This window comes from Kwoniella dendrophila, chromosome 11, assembly GCF_036810415.1.
Source record: "Kwoniella dendrophila CBS 6074 chromosome 11, complete sequence".
NCBI classification, from domain to species: Eukaryota; Fungi; Basidiomycota; class Tremellomycetes; order Tremellales; family Cryptococcaceae; genus Kwoniella; species Kwoniella dendrophila.
This window is the reverse complement of record NC_089486.1, coordinates 391,589-415,831: the sequence shown is the minus strand read 5'-3', so window position 1 is coordinate 415,831 and position 24,243 is coordinate 391,589. Positions and strand designations below refer to the sequence as shown.

At 38.5% G+C, this 24,243-nt stretch overlaps 6 protein-coding genes across 6 annotated transcripts; 3 read left to right on the top strand and 3 right to left on the bottom strand.

The window, feature by feature from the left end:
• Positions 1-222: 222 nt before the first annotated feature.
• Positions 223-3,465, bottom strand: L201_007704 (uncharacterized protein; the record flags this gene model as incomplete). The annotated part of the gene is made up of 4 exons (XM_066223410.1): positions 223-1,558; positions 1,631-1,828; positions 1,935-2,095; positions 2,155-3,465. 4 exons carry the CDS (start codon positions 3,463-3,465, stop codon positions 223-225), a joined length of 3,006 nt encoding a protein of 1,001 aa, XP_066079507.1.
• A 1,323-nt stretch (positions 3,466-4,788) lies between these two features.
• Positions 4,789-9,814, top strand: L201_007703 (uncharacterized protein; the record flags this gene model as incomplete). Its single annotated transcript, XM_066223409.1, has 5 exons — positions 4,789-6,058; positions 6,114-6,911; positions 6,970-7,796; positions 7,858-8,531; positions 8,626-9,814. 5 exons carry the CDS (start codon positions 4,789-4,791, stop codon positions 9,812-9,814), a joined length of 4,758 nt encoding a protein of 1,585 aa, XP_066079506.1.
• A 553-nt stretch (positions 9,815-10,367) lies between these two features.
• L201_007702 (uncharacterized protein) lies at positions 10,368-14,395 on the bottom strand (the record flags this gene model as incomplete). The annotated part of the gene is made up of 16 exons (XM_066223408.1): positions 10,368-10,393; positions 10,519-10,809; positions 10,933-10,994; positions 11,059-11,204; positions 11,281-11,404; positions 11,526-11,765; positions 11,900-12,050; positions 12,120-12,255; positions 12,335-12,400; positions 12,494-12,791; positions 12,894-12,978; positions 13,041-13,140; positions 13,218-13,331; positions 13,414-13,636; positions 13,749-14,222; positions 14,301-14,395. The coding sequence occupies 16 exons, from the start codon at positions 14,393-14,395 to the stop codon at positions 10,368-10,370; spliced, it is 2,631 nt and encodes an 876-aa protein (XP_066079505.1).
• Positions 14,396-15,102: 707 nt separating this feature from the next.
• Positions 15,103-16,178, bottom strand: L201_007701 (uncharacterized protein; the record flags this gene model as incomplete). Its single annotated transcript, XM_066223407.1, has 4 exons — positions 15,103-15,312; positions 15,509-15,740; positions 15,820-16,069; positions 16,142-16,178. 4 exons carry the CDS (start codon positions 16,176-16,178, stop codon positions 15,103-15,105), a joined length of 729 nt encoding a protein of 242 aa, XP_066079504.1.
• A 532-nt stretch (positions 16,179-16,710) lies between these two features.
• Positions 16,711-17,792, top strand: L201_007700 (uncharacterized protein; the record flags this gene model as incomplete). The annotated part of the gene is made up of 2 exons (XM_066223406.1): positions 16,711-16,940; positions 17,006-17,792. 2 exons carry the CDS (start codon positions 16,711-16,713, stop codon positions 17,790-17,792), a joined length of 1,017 nt encoding a protein of 338 aa, XP_066079503.1.
• Positions 17,793-21,488: 3,696 nt separating this feature from the next.
• Positions 21,489-24,021, top strand: L201_007699 (uncharacterized protein; the record flags this gene model as incomplete). Its single annotated transcript, XM_066223405.1, has 7 exons — positions 21,489-21,544; positions 21,690-21,763; positions 21,822-21,885; positions 21,958-22,242; positions 22,331-22,489; positions 22,640-23,052; positions 23,147-24,021. The coding sequence occupies 7 exons, from the start codon at positions 21,489-21,491 to the stop codon at positions 24,019-24,021; spliced, it is 1,926 nt and encodes a 641-aa protein (XP_066079502.1).
• Positions 24,022-24,243: the final 222 nt, after the last annotated feature.

The following is a 24,243-nucleotide window of genomic DNA, read 5'->3' as shown; positions in this document are numbered from 1 at the left end:
ATATATGATGAATCATAAAACAAGCTCAAATCTTGCTTTCGTGGTCGAACGAAATGATTGCAGGTGTATCAAGTAGTAAAATGTAATTCATAGATATATTACGTATAAATTGATATAGATATAGATAAAATTAGGTGTATTGTTATATATACTTTTTAATACAACGAACATTGTTTTTTTTTTCGTGTCTCACTGCCAATCCCTCTCTTTTAAGCTGCCCACTTATTCACCAATTTTATCAGATTTATCTTTTTTACCAATACCTAATTTACCAAAAGCCATTGAACCTGATCTACCTAATTTCCCTGACATTCCACTTAATTTTCTACCTAAACTACCACCACCTGAATATCCTCCTCCTCCTCCAGCAGCTGAAGAATTTTGTGAAGATCCAGATACAGTTCTATCTCTTCCTGTAGTAGATGATTTTCTACCTAATATACTACCTCCATTCAAATTACTTGAAGAAACAGAAGATGACATTGATGATTGTGTTGCACTAGGTGGTGATAAAGTTGAATATCTCCTTTGCTGCTGTTGTTGCTGTTGTTGATCAGAAGAGGATGATACTGAACTTGTAGTAGTGTTATTCGGTATCGATGGAGTATTATTAGTAACAGCAGTAGTATGGCTTGGAGATGAAATCGCTGGAACTGGTCCTTGTACTTGAGGTTGACCGTTTGGTATACTTGATCCACTACCATTTGGTATACCTTGTACACCTTCAGCATTACTACCATGTGAGGTGTTGGGCACATTTACACCTAATCCACCAAACGTAGTTGAACCTGATGCCGGTGTAGATGTTGTTGGTGCTAGAACATTACCGTTTGAATACGATTTACTTAAACTTCTAGATGGAGGTGGTATAGGTGGTTGTATACCTGAACTTCTTCGTGTAGCCGTTGGAGTAACTGAAGGTGAAGGTACAGAAGAGGAAGCGGTGGTTGTATCGAATCCCATTTGTCTATCAGGTTGAGTTTGAACTGGTGATGGAGAAGAGACACCATCTGTGAATGGATTAGAATTCCTTCTTGATGCTGTAGGTGTATTTACTTGTGACAAGGAGTTTGATGATTTTCTAGATGGTGGTGGAGGAGGTGGTTTCTTTTTAGCTGGAGATTCATCTATCACTGGTGATGTCTCTTGTTGTCGCGCTGAGAACGAGTTTGGTTGTATAAAGGAAGGAGGTGTAGGAGGTGGAGCTTGAGATTTAATTGGAGTTGAATGTTCTTCTGTAAAATCAATCAATTGATGTTCTTTCAATTCTTTCAATTCAGGTTTTGTTGGTTGTGGTTGGGTCTGTATTTGATCTGCTATAGCTGATATTTGAGCTGGAGTTTCGGCCTCTGGTTCAGGTGAGGTCACTTTTAATCCTAAACTTGCTAAATCCATATCAACAGCTTGATAGAATAAAACGTATCCTGCTCCTGAAGGATAATCACCGAAATATCTAAATAGATCATCATCTTCTATAGGTTCAACATTTTCATCATCACACATGATCCATCTTCCTTTTGATCGAACCAAAGTAACATAATGACCATGATGTGGGCCACTACAAGATTGATAATGATCAGCGCAATGGTCGATATACTTTCAAAAGGCGACGCTCGATTCAACCACTTACTTTCCGATATGCACAACAACCGAAAACAATTCGTATAACCTATCCGGATTTTCCATTTCATCGGAAGTATTAGGTAGTCTGAGTTGAGTTGGGAAAGGTACTCTATAGAACAATTTGGCATATCGACCTGATGTCTCTTGGTACTTGAATCGCTTTAAATGCAAGGCCAGTATATTTGGGAGTTTTTTAATTTTCATTCTGCCAAAACGAAAATGCGGGTCAGTCAAACGCTTCAATGGGCAAACACTCCTTTCCTCATACACCTCAACGAATGGAAATAGAACGACGCGGCTTATTCACTCACCTCTTTTCCGCTTCTTGTAAACCGCAACATGAATCGCAATAGAATTTGTTCTTCTGACATAGCATCTCACTGGCAGAGAATTGTCTAAGACAGTGAGTGACTGAGGTATGTTGCTCAATATCGATTGACAGATCCAAGAATAACTCGTCTCGGGACGATGTCTAGCAGGTCAATCAGTCAGTTGATATATCTCGGCAGTATAATTATGAGTGTAACTCACCGTTTCACAACTCAAACATCTAGTTTCATTGGTCAAAGTACCTTCGAACAAACTCTGAATGAACGTCTTTCCTGGTCCTTTTACACCTTCATTTGCTTCTTTACCATGAGCCTTTAAATTCTTATCTACTATTTCTATTTCTTCTGCAATTTGATTCAATAACCAACCTAAAAATTCATGTGCATCTTGTTGTTGAATACCTCTAAACATTTCATTTTCTCTTTTAACTGTTCTTAATAAATCTTCTGGTGTCACTACACCTCTACCTAGTTTACCTGCTTGCCATGGACCACCGCCTCTTGCAGCTGATGGTGGAGGTAAAGAAGCTAACAAAGGTGGACCTTGAGGTTGATCTGTTTTAGCCGCAGGTGTTTGTTGTTGAGCATTTTCAGGTGAAGTTGGTGAACCGGGTAACAGAGACGCAGTTTGAGCTTCACCTCCATTAGCTTCTTTGTTTTCCTTTTTAGGTAAAGGTTGATGTGGTGGTGCATTTGTAAGATGGTAAAACAATGTCTGGATAGTTTGAAATACAGTTGGTGGTGATTGATTTGGATTTGGTTCAGGCGCTTTCCAATTTAAATATCTCTCATCTAAAACAGGTGAGCTGGGTTGATCTTGTTGACTTTGTTGTTGAACTTGTTGCTGAATTGTACTTAATGTAGGTAAATTTGCGCTACTTGCGCCATGTGAATTACCTGAATTTGTAGGTCTTCTACCTAAACTTGTCCATGATCTTTTGGTGTTATTATCCTTATTATTGTTATTTGAATTTGGTGACATGGATGAATTTGATGAATTATTATTATTGTGAGAAGGGGATTCGAATGGATTTCCTCCTCCTCCTCCTTTTGATAATTGTGGAGATAATAAAGCACCACCATTTAATGTAGGTGACATTGGTTTATCACCTTGACCAGGTGCTGGTGATAATGCCATTAAAGGTGGTTTTGAATCTGGATAAGATTCAACAAATTTTTTAAACACTTCACATGAATATAATGCTTGAATAACTGAATTGCAATAACATGTATTACCAAAATTTTCTAAACCAAATAATAATTCTTTTTCAGTAATTGCATCTTTATTATTCAAACCATTGACATTATTCTTCGGTATTGGTTTATTATAATTACCACCACCATAATTATTCGTTGTGTTTACAGTCAACTCTGGCGTTTCAGGTGGTTCTCCATATGTAGATGCGTTATGTGAAGGTGAAGGACGTGATCCATTAGGTGTTGTATTATTATCCTTATTATTATTGTTACTACCCTGTTTAGGTGTACCGAATCCTCTTAACAATCTTGACATCGTGTGATCCGCTTACTAATCTAATATTCATGCAAGACGGAAGAGTAGTCGCTGGAGTCGATGTTGTGAAGAGGATCTGTTTTGAACCAGCCAATCTTTGATGATCTTATTACTAGATCGTTTCTTGTCTAATGCAAAGACTTTGTACGTATGACAAAGGTAGTCTTGTGTATATCGATCCTTCTGTATGTGTCACTCGTAGATCAGACCCGGGTGAATGAGACGCGGCGGAATCCGGTTCTGTGTCGGTGTTGACGGTGAGCGACTGTGCTTCTAGTTAATGCACAGTACGATATGTATAATAATCAAAAGAGTCGTTGAAATACCGAGTGATGGACAAGATGTATGATCTGATATGATTTGATCTTTTGGTGAGTCTAGCAAAGAAAAGGTTCAGATGACAGCAAGATATGTGGTAAGAAAGGTTATTCAGGAGTGTGTTCCACTTTTCAGTTACATGAAATGACATGATAGAGTGCATACAACCGTTGTATCGGAAGGAGCGCTCGGCGTATTATATTCTCTAGGACTACAGTTAGCACTTCGGGATTCAAGTGTAATTCCTCTGCTCTGGTGGGTTCTTTAGGACATACGGGCCGGTATAACGAATCAAGTCACGGGGGATCATATTACATTTACAAATAATAATAAATCAAAACCCTTTATGGGATTACGATTTATGGGGTCGAATGTTGAATACACATTACACATGTGGAGACCCCTTGTCATTATCTTGTAGCTAGTGTTATATATATATATATATAAGATTTGTAATCAGGTTTAGAAAGCACCTCTTGTACGTTCTGTTCATCTTCTGATAAGGGATTAGGAAAGCACAAAGAAGGGAAATGGGAAATGGTAAGGTAGGGTAGGGAAGACAAGGAACAGAATAAAAGGGTTTGACAAAAACACACAACACACACACACACACACACACCCTCCAAGCGCACGGTGTGATATATGTTCATCAGGGGCAGGGTGTGTGACGTATGGAACATTATCATTGTCAACGGATACAGATATCGCCACGTGGCCTCGTTTCACCTTGCATCACAGCACGTTGAGCGTTATTGTTGAATATTCAATTATTGTTCTGGCACACAATTATCTGATTATCAAAGATAAATCATAATATGCATTTTCAGTGTGTCTAGACTTCCATAACACTACTATCTTGCTTGTAATATACTTCTTGAGACCTGTCACTTGTGCAACGATTCATCTTGTGTATCTTGTTCTACCTTATCTGTGACCATCAGTGCCTATCCCTCTTCACGCTTTATCAAAATAACCGCCTCCATCACGTCTCTGGAAGATGTCTCAATGCCTGCAAATCAGGAATCTGATACCACAGCATCGGCAGCGGAGACGAGACCGCCCGCCATGGCATCTTCGTCGACAAGAGCTCCACCTCCACCTCCTTTATTCTCTTTGAACAGCGATTCGACAACGAATAGTATAGTAAATGGAATTAGTCGATCGACCACTCCAACATCAATTCATCGAAGACCTCATTCGGATTCTGTGTCATCGAAAAATTCGAGTGTACATTTTGATCTTGAAGATCAATCTCAATTAACATCTACATCAAACAAACCTTCTTCACCATCACGACAATCATCCAATCATCCTATCAAAGCTTCTCTACCAAATGGATTGGTCAACTCCCCTACAATTAACACATACCAACCGGTTCACCCTTCTAATCTACATACATCGACAATACCGTCTCCACCTAAATCAGCTCCTTTGCTAAGCACACATCCATCATCCAGCTCTATGATGAATCAGTCCATTTCGAATGAACCATCGTCATCAAATCGACCTGGTTTTCCTAAAACACATTCTTCGCAAGACAGAAGAGTATGGTCGGAAACTTTACCTCAGAATACTAGGAACCGATCAGGATCTGTGATAAACCAAGGTAAACGACCTTCTAGAGTTACAGGAGGATTCGAAACTAGTAGTAGCGGTAGTGAAGAGTCCTCTACCGACCAATCTACCAAGGATACAGGTACAGGAACCAACACACCTGGTACTATGTCAATGTCGGAGAATGCTGTAGCTGGTCCCAGTAGACCAAGAGCCAAGAGCTTATTAGGTCCAACAGGCAGAGAAAGACAAAGTTCAGATGCTAGTGGTGCAAGCAGAGATGCTAAACGACGGAGAGAAGAACATAAAAGACCAAAAAGGAGATCTTCTAAAGAACCTTTACCACAACCTTCATCCAGAATGGTATCTTATCGCTCAAATGGAACTTCTTCGCCACCAAAAATAACACCTCAACTGCCCCAATCAAGATCAGATTCGTACTTTGGCTATCAAAATGGTTCTTCACCTAGATCAAGTAGAACGCCAACTGCTAAATCATCTCCGTTGATCGAATCGACTATCCCAATGCCCAATAACAAAAGTAGTCAGCTTTCGAGGGGAAGGAGTTTAGTTATGTTAAAGGAAAGAAGCACTAGCTCAGAAGGACATGAACAGTTGGAACAAAAGGGTAAAGCGAAAGAAATACCAAACAAGTCGGGTGACTTAGCATCCAGTCTGGGTTTAGGTATTGGTGGCATGCAGGATATGGCTTTGAATCCAGGTAAGTCCTAACCACTCATCGATGTGACCTACTAATTGCTGTATCTGTTCTTTAGAACAACTGCGCAATCTTTTAAGCGATTCCGACATTTCTTCAGCTTTACGACTTATGAATTCACCTCATGTACCTGCCAGTCGACCGGCGAATGTGAATGACTGGTCAAATTCGGTTTTCTTCTCTCCACCAAACACACGACCCCCTTCTCCAGGACACGAACAGCCGAAACATCATTCTCCTTATCTCGTATCTGCACCACCAGCACTGACAACATCTGACAATCATGGAAGAGGGAGGACAATGTCAGTTGCGAGTAGCGTTGCTCCGCCTTTACATTCCACCTGGGGTTCTTCACCACGACAAAGACACAGTATGGAAAGTCATGCTTCCCCTGAACTATCTGCGATACATAGAAGAAGAGCTAGTTCAAAAGCCGGGATGTTATCGGAAAATCAAGGTGGAGGACATGTACCTTTTACACATCATTTGCCTGTTCCGCAAGTTGATCAAGGTAGTCCGGAGCGCGAATTAGACGATGTTAGTGATGGTTTACCAGCTATAACGGAAATAGATACTGCTTCCGCACCTTCAAGGGTACTTACTCAGTCCGACAAATCGAGTAAAGAAGGTAAGGAAAAAGAAAAGAAAAGTCGTCTCAGCAATATTTTTCTTATTGGCAAAAAGAAACCAGCAGTTGAATCAAACCCGCATAAACACGATCACCACTTACTTCAAAAAGATCATAGGACTGATAAGCAGAAAGAGGAAGATAGGATCCGCGAGAAGGAAAAGTACGAAAAGGATATCGAAAGAAGACGTCTAGAGCAGGAAAGAAGGGATGAGGAACTTGCTCAAGGTATGTTTATTTTGCTACAATTAACCGATTTGAGGCTGACATGTTGTCATATTTGTAGAACGCCGATTCCGCGCATTAACTCAAGTCGCCGCCCATCCAAGTGCAGAACGTCGAGCTTATACGGCTGGAGCTAAATTGCGTGCATTCTATTCGCACGTCTTCGAGGGTATCGAAGATCCGCCCAAACTCAATCCATTAGCCATTATTAGATGGAGACTGAAAACAGAGGAACAGAACGAAGCTCGAGAACGGTGGGAACACCATAATCAAAGTCGTGATCATCATTCTCATCAAAGTGATAAATCTGGTGTGACAAACTCAACTTCACCTTATAATCACCATAATCACCTAGGAGGCAATATCCATAGTAGTCCTATGAGCGTAGGATCGTCTAACAAATTAGGTGCTCGAAAGTCGATTGAGAGTAGTCGATCTGTATCATTGGGCTCTTTAGGAAAATTCAAAGACAACTCACCCAATCAGAGGCATAAAGACAATCGAAATCGTTATGAGAGAGGTTGGGGATTTTCAGTAGACGATATCATGGCTTACAAAGTCGCAAAAGGTCACGTCAATTACTTCATACCGCCTAGAAGAAGTTTGCCAGACGTCGATGTTATGACTGAAGACGAACGTGGATTCTCACCTTCTCCTCAAGCTGACACATCAAGAGACTACTTGGCAGCAGCGGAAAATAGAAAAGACGATCAAAGCTCACTTGCGGGCAGTAGCAAAAAGTCGCATGTGCATAAAACGGGAGTCAAGACCGCTAGTAATGTCTCGTTGATGAATGTCGAAGGTATGCTGGGGGATGGGGATGTACCCTTATCAAGGTCAACAAGTATCGAAACCGGAGGGAAATCCAGCGTTCCGCAGAAAAATCGTGTGAGTTATGTTATCTTTGGTAACTGATGATTGATAGAGACGCTAACAATCTATGTTTCAGCTCACTCACCGAACGCACCAGAGTCTCAGTGCCGTTGGCCAAACATCCCTTACACATGCTCTGAAGCAGCCTTTCGAGAAATTATCGCATGTAGCCAAAAAGCAGCGTAATTTATCTGGTCCCTCCAAGAATGAAGGGGAAACACATCATATCGAACATCATCAAAGTCCTGTTCAAAATACTGCTCGATCCGATTCAGCTCCATCACCTTATGCTAGTAGTGTACAGCACCAGAACCAACCTTTTACCCCTATGTCCAATAGACCAAGCAGAACAACGATCAACTCTTCAGCTCCACGTAATAAAGAAAATGGTATATTCCGAAGATACGGACCTACAGCTGGAGGAGCAGAATCATTCACAGACGAAGAACTATTATCAACAAAAGATAAAGAGTTTCATTTACGTAAATTATTCTTAAAAGGTCAAAAAGTCTTATCATCATCCTTTGACATAGATCATTCAAGAAGGTCAATAGCTAATTCGACAGTAGATCTTGTAACACTAAAGCAAAACGAGAGAGAGAAAGAACTTTTAGCATTAGAAGCTGCTTTGATGAGGGAATCTGCTTTCAGAGAAAGACAAGCTGAAGCAAGTAGAAAAACTCAACTTGAAATTGAAGCTAGAGAAAGGATAAGAAAATTGGAGAATGAGATTTATGCTGAACGGGTACAGTGAGTTATCTTCTATCCCCAAGTTTCAGAAGCCGCGCTATACAAGAATGCGGGCAAAAAGCAAAGTAGACCAGCTGATACATTTCGAACACAGGCACCTTGATACTGCTCGTCAGAAGTTGCAGAACGTGACGGACAATATTAGCATTGTGGACGATGCCATTCGCCAATACTTATATCAAATCGACTTCCTCGCCGATGGCACTTCTATCGCTTGCGACATAGACGTTGATTGGTCTTCAGCTCAGCCTTTACGTGCTACTTACGGCAATACAAGCCGTATCAAGCCTTTAGATGAAGATGAACACCGAGACACTTTACCTCCCATGAGATCCTTTACAGATAGTCATAATAGCGGATCTGACTTGCCGCGTCGACAACGGACCAACTCTTTCAGTACACGTAAAGCCAGATCACAAAGTATCGCCAATGGTGGGAACAACAACAACATGCCTCGTCGCAAGGGATCATTGAATGCTTCTTTAGTACCAATACATCATACAGGTAATACGAGGCATCAACCTAGAAGGACGTATCTGGATCCAAGTGGAATGGATAGAGTTGATCCAGTCAAACAAACTGAATTAGTCTTATCGTATGCAAGAGAAAAAATACAAGATATGTTTAAAGAAAAATTGAAAACTAACGAAGAACTAGAATTATATTTAAATAAAATTGATGGATTGATCAAGCGTAAAGAGAATGTTAGAAAATGGACTAGAGAAAAGTTAGAGTTGACCAAAAGTAAAAAATCACAATTAGATCAATTATATAGACAAGATTCATCAAAAAATAATGGTTTAGCAGTTAGTCTGTTCGTTTTAAGAGATAACATAATCAACACTTCAATACAAATTGTAGGTGGTATTATCAAAACTCTATACTATTTTTATAGTCAAATCAAAGGTGAATTGTGGTTTTTCGTTAAATGGTTAAATCCTTGTTCATATTGGTGTATAATGAGGAGAAAAACGAATGATAGTCATAACCAAATTGGATCTAACGGTATAAATCATAAAAATCATAACGAAAATAATGATCCCTCTGTAAAGTCGAATGGTATTCCTCAGAAAATCAGTAATGATAAAACCGATATTCTAGATGATTTCGGTTCAGCTCCTACACCTCCAGCTATATCAGAAGATAAAGATCGTTTCAATCTAAACAGCTATAATAAACTTCCACTTAATGAAGATGAAGAAAGACGACCTCCATATTTAGTCCCGTTATTAGTGATGGTACTTGCTATCATATTCGGTTTTTATTATTCATCGAGGAAATAAAACTCACTTCATCAATCATCAACATTGGGGAGAACCTCTGAACAATCCTAATTATAATCACGAAGACGATAGAGTAGTCTTCAATTTGCTTTCTTACTTAGATTCACTGACTTAATTTGTTTATATACATTGTTTCCCTTGGCGTTTATTACTCCTTGTGTCTCGAATATTTTGGTTACTTCTCACTTGTTATCTTATTAATTATAATGTTGTATTTTGTATGCCGCTGTTATACTATTTATCATATTTTTTAGCTATCTCATGATAACTCCTTCATTAATTGTACTCCAGCTTAATGGGAAGGCTCTCTCTATCGTAATAGATTTATGCATATCGAGAACATCAATCGAAATGTCGGCTTTACGAAAGTCTATCGGTATTCCAGATATTTGGCAAACCGTATATTTAGTTCTCATAAATGCTTTTCATCCCTTCTTGATTTCGCTATCATAACACGAGAACATGCTATCAGAAGGATATGAAGCTTTCCTCTCTCCCCTTTTTTCTATTGTACCCCTTGAATTTGCTTACACCATTCATCTAACTGGTTAATTTACACTATTTTTTCCGCTTTCCAGACTAATAACCGAATTAGAGGAAATACGACGGAATTTAATTAGCTTTCTATCAATTTCTACTGATACAGTATATACAGTATACTGAATATAAATGACAGAAAAGGCAGAAAGAAAAAAAAAACTCACAAGAAGCATACATGTTAACTCTATCAATAGCTTTACCATTTTCTCTAATATCAATTGGATTTACATTAAATCCAGCTAATTGAAATCTTTGAATATACCATGGTTTCTTTGAAGCAGATCTCCAAATTACCAAACCATTTTTCTTTAATACACGTAACATTTCAATTATTTCATAATCTAATTCAGATCTTAGATATTCTAAAGATTTTTCAGGAGAATTAGAATCAAATTGATCTTCTGCATTTGACGATGATGTAGGTAATTGTACATTTGGATCAATTGGATCAAACCCTAATTATTAGACAGACAATCAGTATCAGCAATAATAATTTATGTTCTGATGGTTGTTTCCAAATATATATCTTTATATATATACATATGAGTTATTCATGTTTCTAAATAGAGTATACTCACAATCCATTGAATCCATAACGATGATTTTAGTCAAACTACCATCAGGTAAACCACGCAAAACACTGTTTGGGAAGATCGTTCAGCCCATAATCATCAAATTACACACAGATGTCATATAAAGCTTACTTCAAGATAGTATCGGTATGTGATTTGAGGGAATTGGTAGATTTACTATTCTTGAGAGCTCTAAATCCTTCTGGTTTAAGAAAAGAAGGACAAGATGATCTTGTATATCGACCATTCAAACAAAGAAGGAAAAAGTAATTATCATCCTATCAAAGGAACAAAAAAAACGAATGAGCTTATTTACATTCTTGTTATTTTTGCATGACTTTCATTCCAACTTACTTTTAAAGTAGTTAATTTTGGTATAGGATCTAAAGTAGCTTTAATATAATCTTCAACTGTACCATCTTGTAAGAAACAATTCATTTGATTTTGAGGTACACCTAAAGCGTGCCAATTGAACATCCTTATATATCATATCAAGTGGAAAGTTGGTTTTGAATCAGTATAATCTAACGCTTATATAACGATCAAAGTGAAGTGAAAGGGCACTATATATATTGGGATTGGTTATTGATTAAACTCACGGATTACCCAAAAACAATTTAACCATCCATTTACCCAAAAACACAGGTCTAATTCTTTTTTTCCAAATTTTATCTTGTTCTTGAACATTAGTAGCTTTACATAACTTTTTAACATCATTTGAAACTCCAGATAAGAAAAAAGCAATTTGTGCTAATCTTAATGCCCATCCTGAATATCCACGGAAATAGAAATTTCTCGAAAATTGCCAGTGATTTGATAACCAATATGCGTATGCGTGACTATCCAGAAAATATTTATCAAAATCAAGATCAAAGTAAAAGTCAGTCTCAGTGACAAAATACTATTATTCTCTATTGAAATCTCCTTCAATTTCGTAATGGCAATATTCGATAATTCCAGGAAGCTAACTCACGAAGAAAGATAAGGTGATAATTTGGTAGTCAACAATTTCTTAAATTCTGGATGTCTACCTTCACCGAAAAGTAACCAGAAATCATTATATTCCAAAGCCTGAATAGCAGCGAGCTTAAGCTCCAGGATATGACCTTGACATGGATTCATATCTACCGAGGTAAAGTTTCAGCGTTATGACTGTGCTTTCGATATTTAGCCACTATGCTGATTTCACTTACCGACAGCATGAATTCTAGCTGGACTAGCAGCTAAAGCATAATGTAAGACATTATCACCTGCACTTGTAATAGCCAAAATATGATCATTTTCATTGATATTGAGCTTTTTAACATCAACGGCTGGATCTTCCCAGGTCTATCCAATGTAATTGTCATCATCAGCTTTTCTACTATGCTTTTTAGTGATATTTTCAAAACCGCCACTTTCCACTCACCCAACCGTAAATATGAGTCCTGAACTGTTCGTGAACTTTCTCCTCTAAGTATGGTACTCTCCATGCCTATTCAGAACGTACATACAGACAACTATTAGCTGATTTAATTTCCCTTTTGACCGAGTCTGAACCACCCTTGCTGCTTTAACGAAGACTTACATTCTTCAAGTGATAATGGAATGGACTCAAAGGTGCACCAGCATCGACCAAAGTTTGCTGTAAAATGATTTCATCCTGTTTACCACTTTGTAATTCTGGTTTGCCATAAGCACTTGGACCTAAATCCAAGTTTGGTACATTGAAAGTATCGGGAGAAGTTAAAGGTGGTGTACCGAAAGGTGAAATTGGAGTCAATAACCCAGCGTTATTTAAACCTTTCTGATTTCCTGCTTCTTGTTTGAATGATCGTAAAGTTGACGAAGCGTCTCTTTGTCTTGAACATCCCAGGAAGACATAGCTACGATACCGATTTCATTCAGCGGGTCATTCGAGCCATGCTTATAGATTATCGAGCGAAAAAGGGGATCTTAGATACTGCAAAGTTTGTATGAAGACTCACTAAGGAATCTGAATAAACCAAGAATTAAGGAAATTGTTTCGAGCGTTATAAGTTTTGATAGTACCCATTTTATATTCGAGATAATCTGTCAACAAGAAGACTAAGCATAACTATCGTAGGAGTTTAACTATCTCAAATTCATCTTACCTCTTCTTGAAGTATGGAGATTAACACCATCAAATGAGAACCAACATTCCCAAAACCATTTAGCAAACCAAGATACTCTTTTACTAGCTGTACCTATCGCCTGAACAATAAGGTATAACATTACATCAGCCTTTGAATCTAGATTCAATATGGTCAAATTTGACCTGACTAACTTACTCGCTCTCTATTACCTCCATCTCTGGAAGTATAAAAATCGACAACACCCATTAAACCTCTTTGCGGATCAAGAACTTGATCACATCTATCCAGAAGTTGATAAAATGGAGGGATCTGCTCAGATACTTTTTTGTCAGCTCATATCTACACTATAATTATTGCACGTACAACATGACAGGAGAAAAGTCGCACTTACCATTGAAAGAGAATAACTCATTGTGATAGCTCTTAAACTACCTCTAGGATCTAATTCACCACTTTCCCATTCAGGTAAAACGAAATTACTGGCATCTTGACATAAAACATGAACGTTTTTCCATCCTTTTGCTTTAATTCTTTCTCTTGCAATTTCAAGTAAAGGTTCACATAAATCAATCAAGTAAATTGCATCGAAATATGTCAAAGGTAAATATTCGTCCCTACGAGTAACCAGAAAAGTAGAATGTTTAGCTATTTCATCTTTTCGGTTAACATACAAGAATAGGGATTTTGTTCTTGTTGCCATTTGATACAGTTGACCAATCTACTTACATTTTTTCGATGTTCCAACCTGTACCACCTCCCAGATCAACCCAAATTTTCTTTTGTCTTGTTTCATCACCATTATTTCCATTGTTATTTGGAATTAACGAATTGTATGGTAAGTTTTTAGAAGGTGAAGAATATTTTCTAATTAAAGGTTCAGGTTGTGCCTTTAAATGTGCAGCTAATAATTGTAACATATTTTCTCTACCTTTTAATAATTGATTTCTAGTATTATCATATAAATCCGCTTGACCTGAATAAAATGTATCCAACTTATTCTTATGAGCATTACCCTCATTATTATTTCCATTTTTTGTTGATACAACCAAGAATGGTTTTAAGAAGCAATTATAAGCGAATCTTATTGGAATTGATAATCTTGTATATAACAATAATGGGAATAATATAAAAGGTAATAAGAATTTTAGTAGTGAATAAGGTGGATTATAAGCTAATTCTTCCATCTTTGATTTTACCGTTCTATACATTATCCCATAATAACTAGAAGTGAGCTTTCGCACGAGTATTTACGAACTGTCACAACAAATCCACACTCACTTGCTTGTCAGAACAGTCGTTCCAGCTCCAATCAGCATTAATGAGCCTACTTTACCTATCTTAGGCAAATGTTCCGTTGCTGTTTTAGTTGTCATGATCTTTAACGATGTATCGTCTATTCAGTTGATGAGATTAATGAATAGTCTTGTGGAAAGGATATAGATTACTGAAGGGGATCTTAGCTAGTTCACGACATTGTCAAGACGTGTCATATAATCTTATACTGTAGATTCATATGCTATTCCGAAAAGCTCTTTGTGCTCGTTACACCCATACCGAAATACCCGTCCCGGTTATCTCCTGCATATACGGTAGTAGATCTAAGCTTTCTTTGTGCACTAAGTATAGATCCGTGCAATAAGAAGAAACTGTAACCCATGCATGTGGTTGAGTGAATTAGCATAGATTGATTATAAACCGCATTATAGAGATAAACGTTTATCATAGATAAGAATGAACGTGGGTCTTTAGTTGTCTTATCGATATGAGTGGCAAAAACCATACGCGTCGAGATAAGTAGCCAAGGAGGAAAAAACATTACGATATGGCATATTTCAACAAGAGAACGTTTCTTCTCAATCGTATTTACTCCTCAAACGAGGTACACTGAGTGCACTTCAGGCGCTAAGTGTGCTATGTATACAGCTATCGGCCTAGCTATAGAGGGAGTTGACACACATGGGGATAGGCTATAACACGAATCTCATTCCATCCGTCCATCCAAGCTAATCGGATAGAAGTCGGCAATTCCACTTAGATGTATAATGAGCAAAGTTGTAGATACACTTGTGTAGACATCGTGTTACAACCAATCTTGTGCCATTTGTCTTAATTTAGGATTATTGATTACACCCTCTGGATCCCTTTGATCCCAACCTTTACCTTCAGCTAAACCAACACAAGCTCTGCCCAAATCGGAAGCGTTTATAACCATAGAAGGCCATATTGGGTTAAATATAGTTCCCATTAATTTGAATCCTTGTCCTGCCCACCAGTTCATCCTTTGACGATGCTGTTGATGAGAATGAAGTGTGGTATTAGCTTAGCATACGGTATAAGAGCTGGTGTCTAATGTCCCTCGTCCATCCTTTCCGGGCCTCCTATCTATAGCCATGAAATCCTTATCCATCGTCTATCCCCTTGAATCTCCACAAGCACCTCACTGAGATAATTCTTGAATCACAAGCAAATCGAGCGTGCATACTCACTTCATCAGTAGGTATAATACCACCAGGTCTAATATTTACCACATCAAAAGTATCATTCTTCAATTCGTATAATTCCTTTTCTGTACGACCTTTAATTTTTGAGAATAGTTGATACCCTTTTTCATCTTGTCTTGCACCTTCACCTGACATATGAATGAATCTAAATGGTTTATCTGAAGTACCAATTTTTGAAAATGCTTTTGCTGCTGTTAATGTATAATCATGTGTTATTCTATAGTCATCACATATTAGCATTCGGACTATCAAAAGGTGTTGTATATTTATGACATGTAATGAGTTTTATTACTTACTTGATGTATTCATCTTGTTTAACTTGAGTTTGACTGATACCTAAAGCCCAAATACAACTTTCATAACCATCTTTCTTTAATTCATCAATCAACGCCAAAGGTATCTCATCAAATCCTTTAGGACATTCCGAAGAAGGTATTTGAATATGTTTGATTTTTGATGATGTCTCATATGGTGGTCTTCTTGAAAGCACAGCTATTTGAGTGATGGTCGGCGAAGCCACAGCTGCTGTCAAGACCGCTGATCCAGCTGAATTGTCGAACCGACATTTATCGACTATCAGTGTTCATTTGTGATTCATAATGCGGATTCAGGACTCACCATTCCCTGTTGCTCCGGTGATAATGACTTTTGACATCTTGTCTGAATTTCCTAATAGTTGAGTGGAACTAGATTGCAAGTACGAAGGTGGATGTTGATTGAAGAGAAGGAATAGCTCTTCAAGGGGATCCGAAAAGTGTAAAGATTATATAGCTACGTCCCGGGAGTCGACAGTCATCACACCTATTCAGACGTATTCGCTAATCACAACCTTGACAACGTATCATAATGAACCTGGCCATCTTGCCGAGGTAGCTTGATAACCGTTATTATGTTTTTACAATCCAAACCCCCCTTCTTGTGTTGTTATCACGGCTGAAATGTCCTCATGCCCGACGGTCACGGCTTCGGGTCTAGGGTCTTCGGGCGTAAAATAATGACGTGGAAGATCTTTTCTTATCATTTTGAACATTTGTATGAGATAACTGTCTCGTTGAAGAAGCCCGGGTAAAGACTGGAAAAATGATTATGGACTAGCATACACCTCTCGGGGTGAACTCATCTAGCATGATTTTTGGAAAAATAGGTTTTGCTTTGCCAGTAGGAAGCAATCCTCTCTTTTGATCAGGATGTCCAGTCCACAGATAGTGCTCGTTTTAGTAGGACTTCCAGGATCCGGTAAAAGTACATTTTCAGAAGCTCTCGTTTCAGCGCATCAGCTTAACAAGGATAGAAAGTGGATCAGAGCTTCTCAAGACGATGCACCTAACAAGCGCAGACAGGAATGCGAAGCTGTAGTAAGAAAAGCTTTGTATGACGGGAACAATGTTGTAGTTGATAGAGTCGATTTTGATGTTGTGTGAGTTTAACCATATAAGTGTAGGTACGAGTTAGAGCTGACGTTATTTCTTACATCATATATAGTCAAAGAAGTCATTTCATCAACATTGCCTTAGAACATCAACCTCAACCGAAAACTTACGCGTTGATATTATCAGTTTCACAAGCGACCTTGGAAGAACGACTGAGAATCCGACCTGATCATCCAACGATCCCTGATGCCGAAACTGGAATTAGGGTTCTTAGGCAAATGGGGTCTCAATATAACCCACCAAAACCAGAAGAACCAGAAGGCTTCGATAAGATATACGAGCTACTTGAAGTAGATCAACCTATAGATGGAATTTGGTCTGACGAAAGATTAGAAGATGTTCTTGGTAAAATCGAACAGAATGGATCAAGAGAAATCGGCGAGCGGATACCTATTCAGCCCAAACTGCCTTCAAACGGATATGGATATCAAAATCGAGGAGGAGGAAGAGGAGGTTACGGTAATAGAGGTAGAAGTGATGGTGATTGGACAAGAGGTGGTTCTAGAGGTGGTGGTAATGTCGTTCACAATGGATATTCAAGAGGTAATCGCGGCGGTCATTTAGGTGGTTATAACAATAACACCGGGCTTTATCAACCATATGACCAGGGTTACCAATCAGGTCAAGGATATATTCCAGCTTTCAATCAAAGTTTCAATAATCATAGTCCATCATATAGAGGAAGAGGATACTATAGTAATAACAACAATAGAGGTGATTATGATCAATCACAATATCAAAACCAAGCCCATAATCACCCTCACACATCCTCCGATGGTTTTCAGCGGACATATGATAACAAGGTTTCCAACAGACCAATTGACGGAACAAGAGATTGAGATTCATGAGGGATTTTTGATACCAAACTGGTTCCAGACGGACTATGATATCATTACGCATCAAACAACAATACAAACTGTGGATACCTTTTTCGTTCAACCGGCAGTACCTTCACTTGTACACAGCCTCACCACAACTTGAAAATCAAAAGATATTGTGTAGACTAAGGGACCTCCGCATCGGATCTCGCAACTGAGAGGTAAAGCCCACGAGAGCGCGGGTCATCCAAGAAGAGGAATGCTTAATCAGATAGGGTAATTGTTTATAGGAAAGTTCATCTAGTTCAAATCAACCCTTAATACCTGATCTCACCTTCAAGGGAGATACGCTCCCAGGGTAGCGACATTCAAGCTGTAAATATAATATTCTAGCTATAATGTATATAGAATATATGCACACCCTGTACATACACAAAGTTCGTTGAAGGGACGACATACAGACATAACGATAACATGAAAAACCTTGCACGAACATGGTTAATCTTAAATTCATATACAGTAGAGATTACTAAAAGTTTAAGAAGGTTGCTCCATGTTGATGGACAATTCGATGGGAATCTGTTCTTTCACAGCTTATTGATCTCGTAAAATATTTAATCTATCTTTTTTACGTGACGAAAAACATGTTTATAATCTTAGATGTTTTGTGGCGTAAATTTACATGAATGATCGTCTATATCCTCATGTATGAGCGGAATTTCAAAAAAAATAACGCAACCAAAAGCTTCATCTGTACCTGAATAAATGTATTTCACTCGTTCAGCACCGCGCAATACTTTTTGAGACACAGAGAGTTGAAGTAGTTGGGATTTAAGCGAGGAATCATCAAATATAGCTGCTTTAAGGATGTTTATAAACTTTGAACACCAAATCACCAAATCACCAAATCACCAAAAAAAAAAAATCCCGCTCTCGTGCTTTGGCAATCAATCGAGTTTAATGAAAGGTACATACGATATCGTATTTAGCGCATCTCAAGCATATTTCTCTCACTACGACCACTATCGTAGTTCAACAAAGGGTCCGGGTAAATATCACTACCAAGCATTTTCAAGCATTTTCAAGCATTTTCAAGCATTTTCAAGCATTCTCAAATTTTGGTACCGAATATGAGCGAGAGGAAGCTGAAAGAAAGATTCGTTATTCTGTAAGGTAATCGAGGTTGATTTTTGATTGTGGTAAGTACAGTAGTTAGTTAACCCTGATTTATTGATGACGCCAGATTATGTAGTATTTTGTATCTTAGGGATTTGTCTCATACCCGCTTAAAGGCCCTTTTTAGGTGATCTTTGGTAATCTTGCTCATGTAATCAGTGCCTTATACCCATCTTATATTTTAACAAACTCGACCATCTTTAGATAGGACATAAGGTATATCCATTCCCATCATTTTTCTCAAATCCCATAAGATCATAAGATCTCGACTTGTTTCTTTGGCACAAATGACAATTCTCACAAGGGTCTCTGCATTGATCGCCAGTTGCTGCACCAGTAAAACCTGTGTGGTACGGTGTAACAGTTAACCCAGTCAACTTGTCCTTATCGCTTCAATGATATATACCGGCCGAAAAGCTTACATATGCACGAGTGGATCTGCACATCATGACTGGCTACAAGCCCCTGCGTTCCCTTATCGGAGGCTATACCCATCATAGATCGGTATACCTGACACAGGCTGTACAAGATGTCTCGACGTCACTTCCCTCATATGATTATATGAATTCAGACAACAGACCGCAATCAGCATCCGTGTCGAAAGAAATGATCCCGGCGGTGTCGGAAGTACGCCAAATGGGATGAAATTGATCTGCAAGAAAGCGAAGCTAGCACGACTATGGTGTAGACTACTGTACAACATGTTCTTGTTTCTCTTGGTTTTCGGAGTGGCTTTTATTAATTGTGAAGATCATCATCATCACCATCATCGCGTTCAACTTTCTTTTTTTATTTTACTCACGGATTCAGGGTAAGTTAATCATAAGCGTTAATCTACAAAAGAGTAAATCCGACCGGCTAACAAAAACCAGAGGTAAGTTACCAAACAAGGGTTTATATTTACTCCTTGTTTTTTTCCCCTTTCTCCGCTTTGACCTTGTAGGTTTACTCCCTTGTTGACCTCTCTTGACCTGTAGATATCGATATGTATGTTTTCAAGCGTGGGATCCGATATCTATATTGATATTCTCAGTACGAGTAAGGATCATAACACGCTTCCTGAGCTTTGAGAACAATCTATCTGTTCAGTACGGGTTGATTGTATTTGACCCGTATTAAGCCGATAAGATTAATGGGTAACACAAAGGACAGGGAGATTAAAGCAAGCAAAAGAGAAATCAGGTATGAAATTGATAACACGCACAGAACCTTTTTTAACCTTTTTATCCAGGACCTTAAAAATGCCTTGGGCTGTAATACGAAATGACGATCGATCGAGCGAAAAGAAAAAAACCATAATCTTTTTGTTTGGTGTTCTCGTTAATTTACTAGATATCCAGTAATCATGTCCAAATAAATTTCCGTTGATACCATGCATACCTTCGTTTTAGTTACTTTCTGAAAACACTAGGAAAACAAAAAAACACATGTATATGCAAACTAGTACAAGTTTGATACCTTGATTACCATATTATTACCATCGTTTCAAAAAAAAAAAAAACATAAGGAACCAAAAACAACCAAAAAATCTATAGATGAGAGAAAAGAATATCTAAATGTGGTAAAAGTTACAACAACTTCAACTACGCACAAAAGAAGCGGGAATCCAAATATCCTATACAGAAATTTCAACTCAATTCAATTCAATTCTCTACCTGTAACTCATTTTACACTCTTTCTTACATCGACGTTCTCTTTTCCATAAAGAACCTAAAAGAAAACAATCCCACACACTGTACCATCACTAAATTAGAGGTAACCTTACGTTGTGTATCTTTTTGTATCCAATCCTCCTATTTTAGTTATTTCAAAAACACAAAACGCAATACAGAAAACAGACGCCGAAAGACTTACAACGTCTATCGCCACCTGATCATCTCAAAATACAATTCCAATAATAATTAGTAATTGTAATTAGTGCAACATCACAATAAAAGTCTTCTGCCATTCCAACATACATACAGAGTAGAGAACAGTCAAACAGTAGTTTCAGTAGTACCATCAAACAGAGCATACAATACTTAGGCGAAAGGTTTTTTTTTATATAAAAAAAGCACAGTTGTCTCGATCTTGTTTTGCCAAGTATTCGTCATTCGTCATTATACAGTTACTTTTACGGAGAATAAACACTGGAATCGGCACACACTAGTCATTTTCACTTTACCTTTACATCTACACTAAAATACTATAGTCGGATCCATTCAGTATTTTCTCGACAAGATTGGATCGCATTGGATTGGATTGAGATTATTTTGAAAATTCAATTATCAAGTAGTTGATCTTTGTTGTTGTTGTTATAAACCGCTCATCAAAAAATAAATCAACTAGCTTGAGGTATCATTAGCAATCACGTTGAATCGCACCCCGCCAACCCAACATTGCGATACTCGACATACGACTATTTAGAAATCATTGAAAAGATACTCGTGTGGAACCGGAACCGGAGAAAGGTCATAGAAACATACACTTGTCAGTGTGCGTTCGTGTGTATAAATATTCAGTAGGACAGGGGACCGCCTTAGATGAGGTTCCATATTTCAGATGGGTACAATATTAGACGATAGAGGTAGAAAGTTGTTGAGGAATCTATCGAAAAAGTGAGTTTCTATATGATCACTGCTCATCTACACGTCGCGGTCGGGTCAACGGCTTCCTCTCGGCGAAAGCATGTCCAGGTTTCCGATGTTGCGCGAGTATAAGTTGAAATATAGTATAAGCGACTGATTCACATTCGAAAAATAGCACTTTCAATCTTAAAGTTAGGCAACAGCCTGAACGTGCGAGATTATGTTCATACAAGGAGGAGAATGAGACCAGTAAGTGACATATAACAAGACATTGTTGCATCCGATTAACTGTCGTCTTACCTTGTAGTCGATCGTAGACCAGTGGATCCTCCACCTGTAGTGGAACTCAGATCAGATGCAATACCTCTTGAGTGAGTCGAATCTTTCAAGATAAAAGTGACTCATGGCAGACTAACCCATTTCACCTCTTGTTTCATGTATAGTCAATTACTCGAATCGACAAATTTCTTTATACGAGCTACTATAGTTTCACCTACAGCTATCAAAGTTCCATTTCCGGATCATGGTCTACCTTCAGTCTTAGAACCATATTATCAAGCTATAAAAACTCCTACGGGAGCAGATGCAACAACTGGAGAAGTTGTGCAAACACCTGAAAAATTAAGGTTACTAGATGGTAAACCGGGGGCAATATGTATTTTTGCAAAATTATCTGTCAGAGTACCTGGTGTTTTCAGGTTGATGTTTACTTTATATGATACAACTGAGTGAGTCGAAAAGGTTCTTCATACCACGCTCTCCTTAGATTTCGGGCAGCTTTCAGAATTCATCATGCTTACAGTAATTCCCTTTTAGAGCTGGTGTGGTAGAATTAACCCGTACCGTTTCCGAACCATTCGAAGTCTTTTCACCAAAGTTGTTTAAAGGAATGCATGAATCAACACCTCTAACAAGACATTTAGCTGCTCAAGGTGTAAAAGTTAAATTGAGAACCGATACTAGCGTGGGACGACAGTACGTTCATTTTCTGGTTTTCCATCCCTCCGGAAAGAACGTCTCATCCCTTTTTTTGGGTTCTTTCGCCCGTGTCTCTCTGCTCAACAGACTTTTACTCGTTGCTGCTATTTTTGAGCTTATATTTATAATGACTGTTTGATTTTATAGATCAACCAGTAGGAAACGTACACCTGCGGTCAGCTCAACCAGTAACAATAATATGCCAATAGACAGAATACCTACCACAGCAACTTCTTCAGCTTCTCCATTGAGTCAGAGTGTTTCTCACCCATCTTCATCAACATTATCATCAACCTCTTCTTCTGTTGCGGCACATCGATCACCTGTTGATAGAGCTAGAAGAGACTCAAATCAACATACTCCAAGAAAAGCCGCTTTGACCTCAACTAGATCCTTGGTATGGAGACAGCCGATGGATCATTATGGTTATGCAAATACGGATGATCAACCTCAGACTGCTATTCCAGGACCAGGTCCAACAACTCTACGAAAAAGGAGGTTCATGGATGATGGTATAATACCTTCGATAAGGGAAATGGCCTCAAAATATGATTTTACTCGTGAGTGATTTGGACCCCTTTTCTGATATATTTCGGCTGGTTAAGATTCACCTCACGGATCTGGAACAATCGCTAATGTTGTATGTTGTTCTAGCCACACCGCCAGCAACGGATTTAGCAGCATTTTCCTTATCTCGAAATTCACCACTTGATTCTCCATCATATAAACCACCTTCTAGACAACCTTCACCTATTTCATCATATCGTCCAAGCCCTACACCTTTTCCCTCGCAAACGCCTACACATTCGCAAACATCTTCACATCGATCTTCTGATGCATCAATGACTAATCCTTCCTCGTCTTCTTCATCGACATCCAATATCAATTCGCCATTTAGTTCACATACTAGATCAGCTCACTCTTCAGTATCATCAATTGCACCTTCACCTTTCCCTAGATTAAATATTGGTCCAGGTGATGATGGTATACCGATATTACCTCTACCGTCAATGTTTTCATCGTCTCATCATAATCATAATCATGGACATGGACATCTTGTAACCCGATCACCTGCACCTTTCATACCTCCAAGTGTCAATCAAATACTAGATCGTGATCGTGATCGGGACAGAGATAGGGATAGGGATAGAGATCGAGACAGAGATAGACAATATATATCATCAAATTCACCCTCAACAGCTTCATCACCTTCAGCAGCGACTATAGCAGCTCCTGTACCTATATCAGCAACTGCTTATCCTATACCTCAAAGAAATCACAGTGGTTCACACATATCACCAAGAATGATTACGACTTCATCAGTTGCATCACCGACAAATGTACAACCTTATGGACATCCACCGCCAGATCTAGTCGGTCCATCGATTGTCGATTCACCTTATAGATTGTCGAGTGCTCCATATTCAGAAGGTTCACCGTATCCAGGTAGAACAATGGCACCGCCACCTCTCACTTTACCTCCAATTAGACCTTCTGGCAGAGATGAGAGGTATGAGGATAGACGGTGATCATTATCAAGTAACGAGTGACTTTCAAGGGATGCTATCTATCGTCAATCATCCACAACTGAGGTATTATCATTTATATACATATCAAGTTCATTTTTCCAATCTAATTCCAATTTTCGTTATTATCACTGTGTTCGTTCTTTCCCGTTGTATTCAGGATATCAATTGGGTTATATTATCTCACGAAATCGATCAAATCATTCGAATCAAAAGGGTCAAATC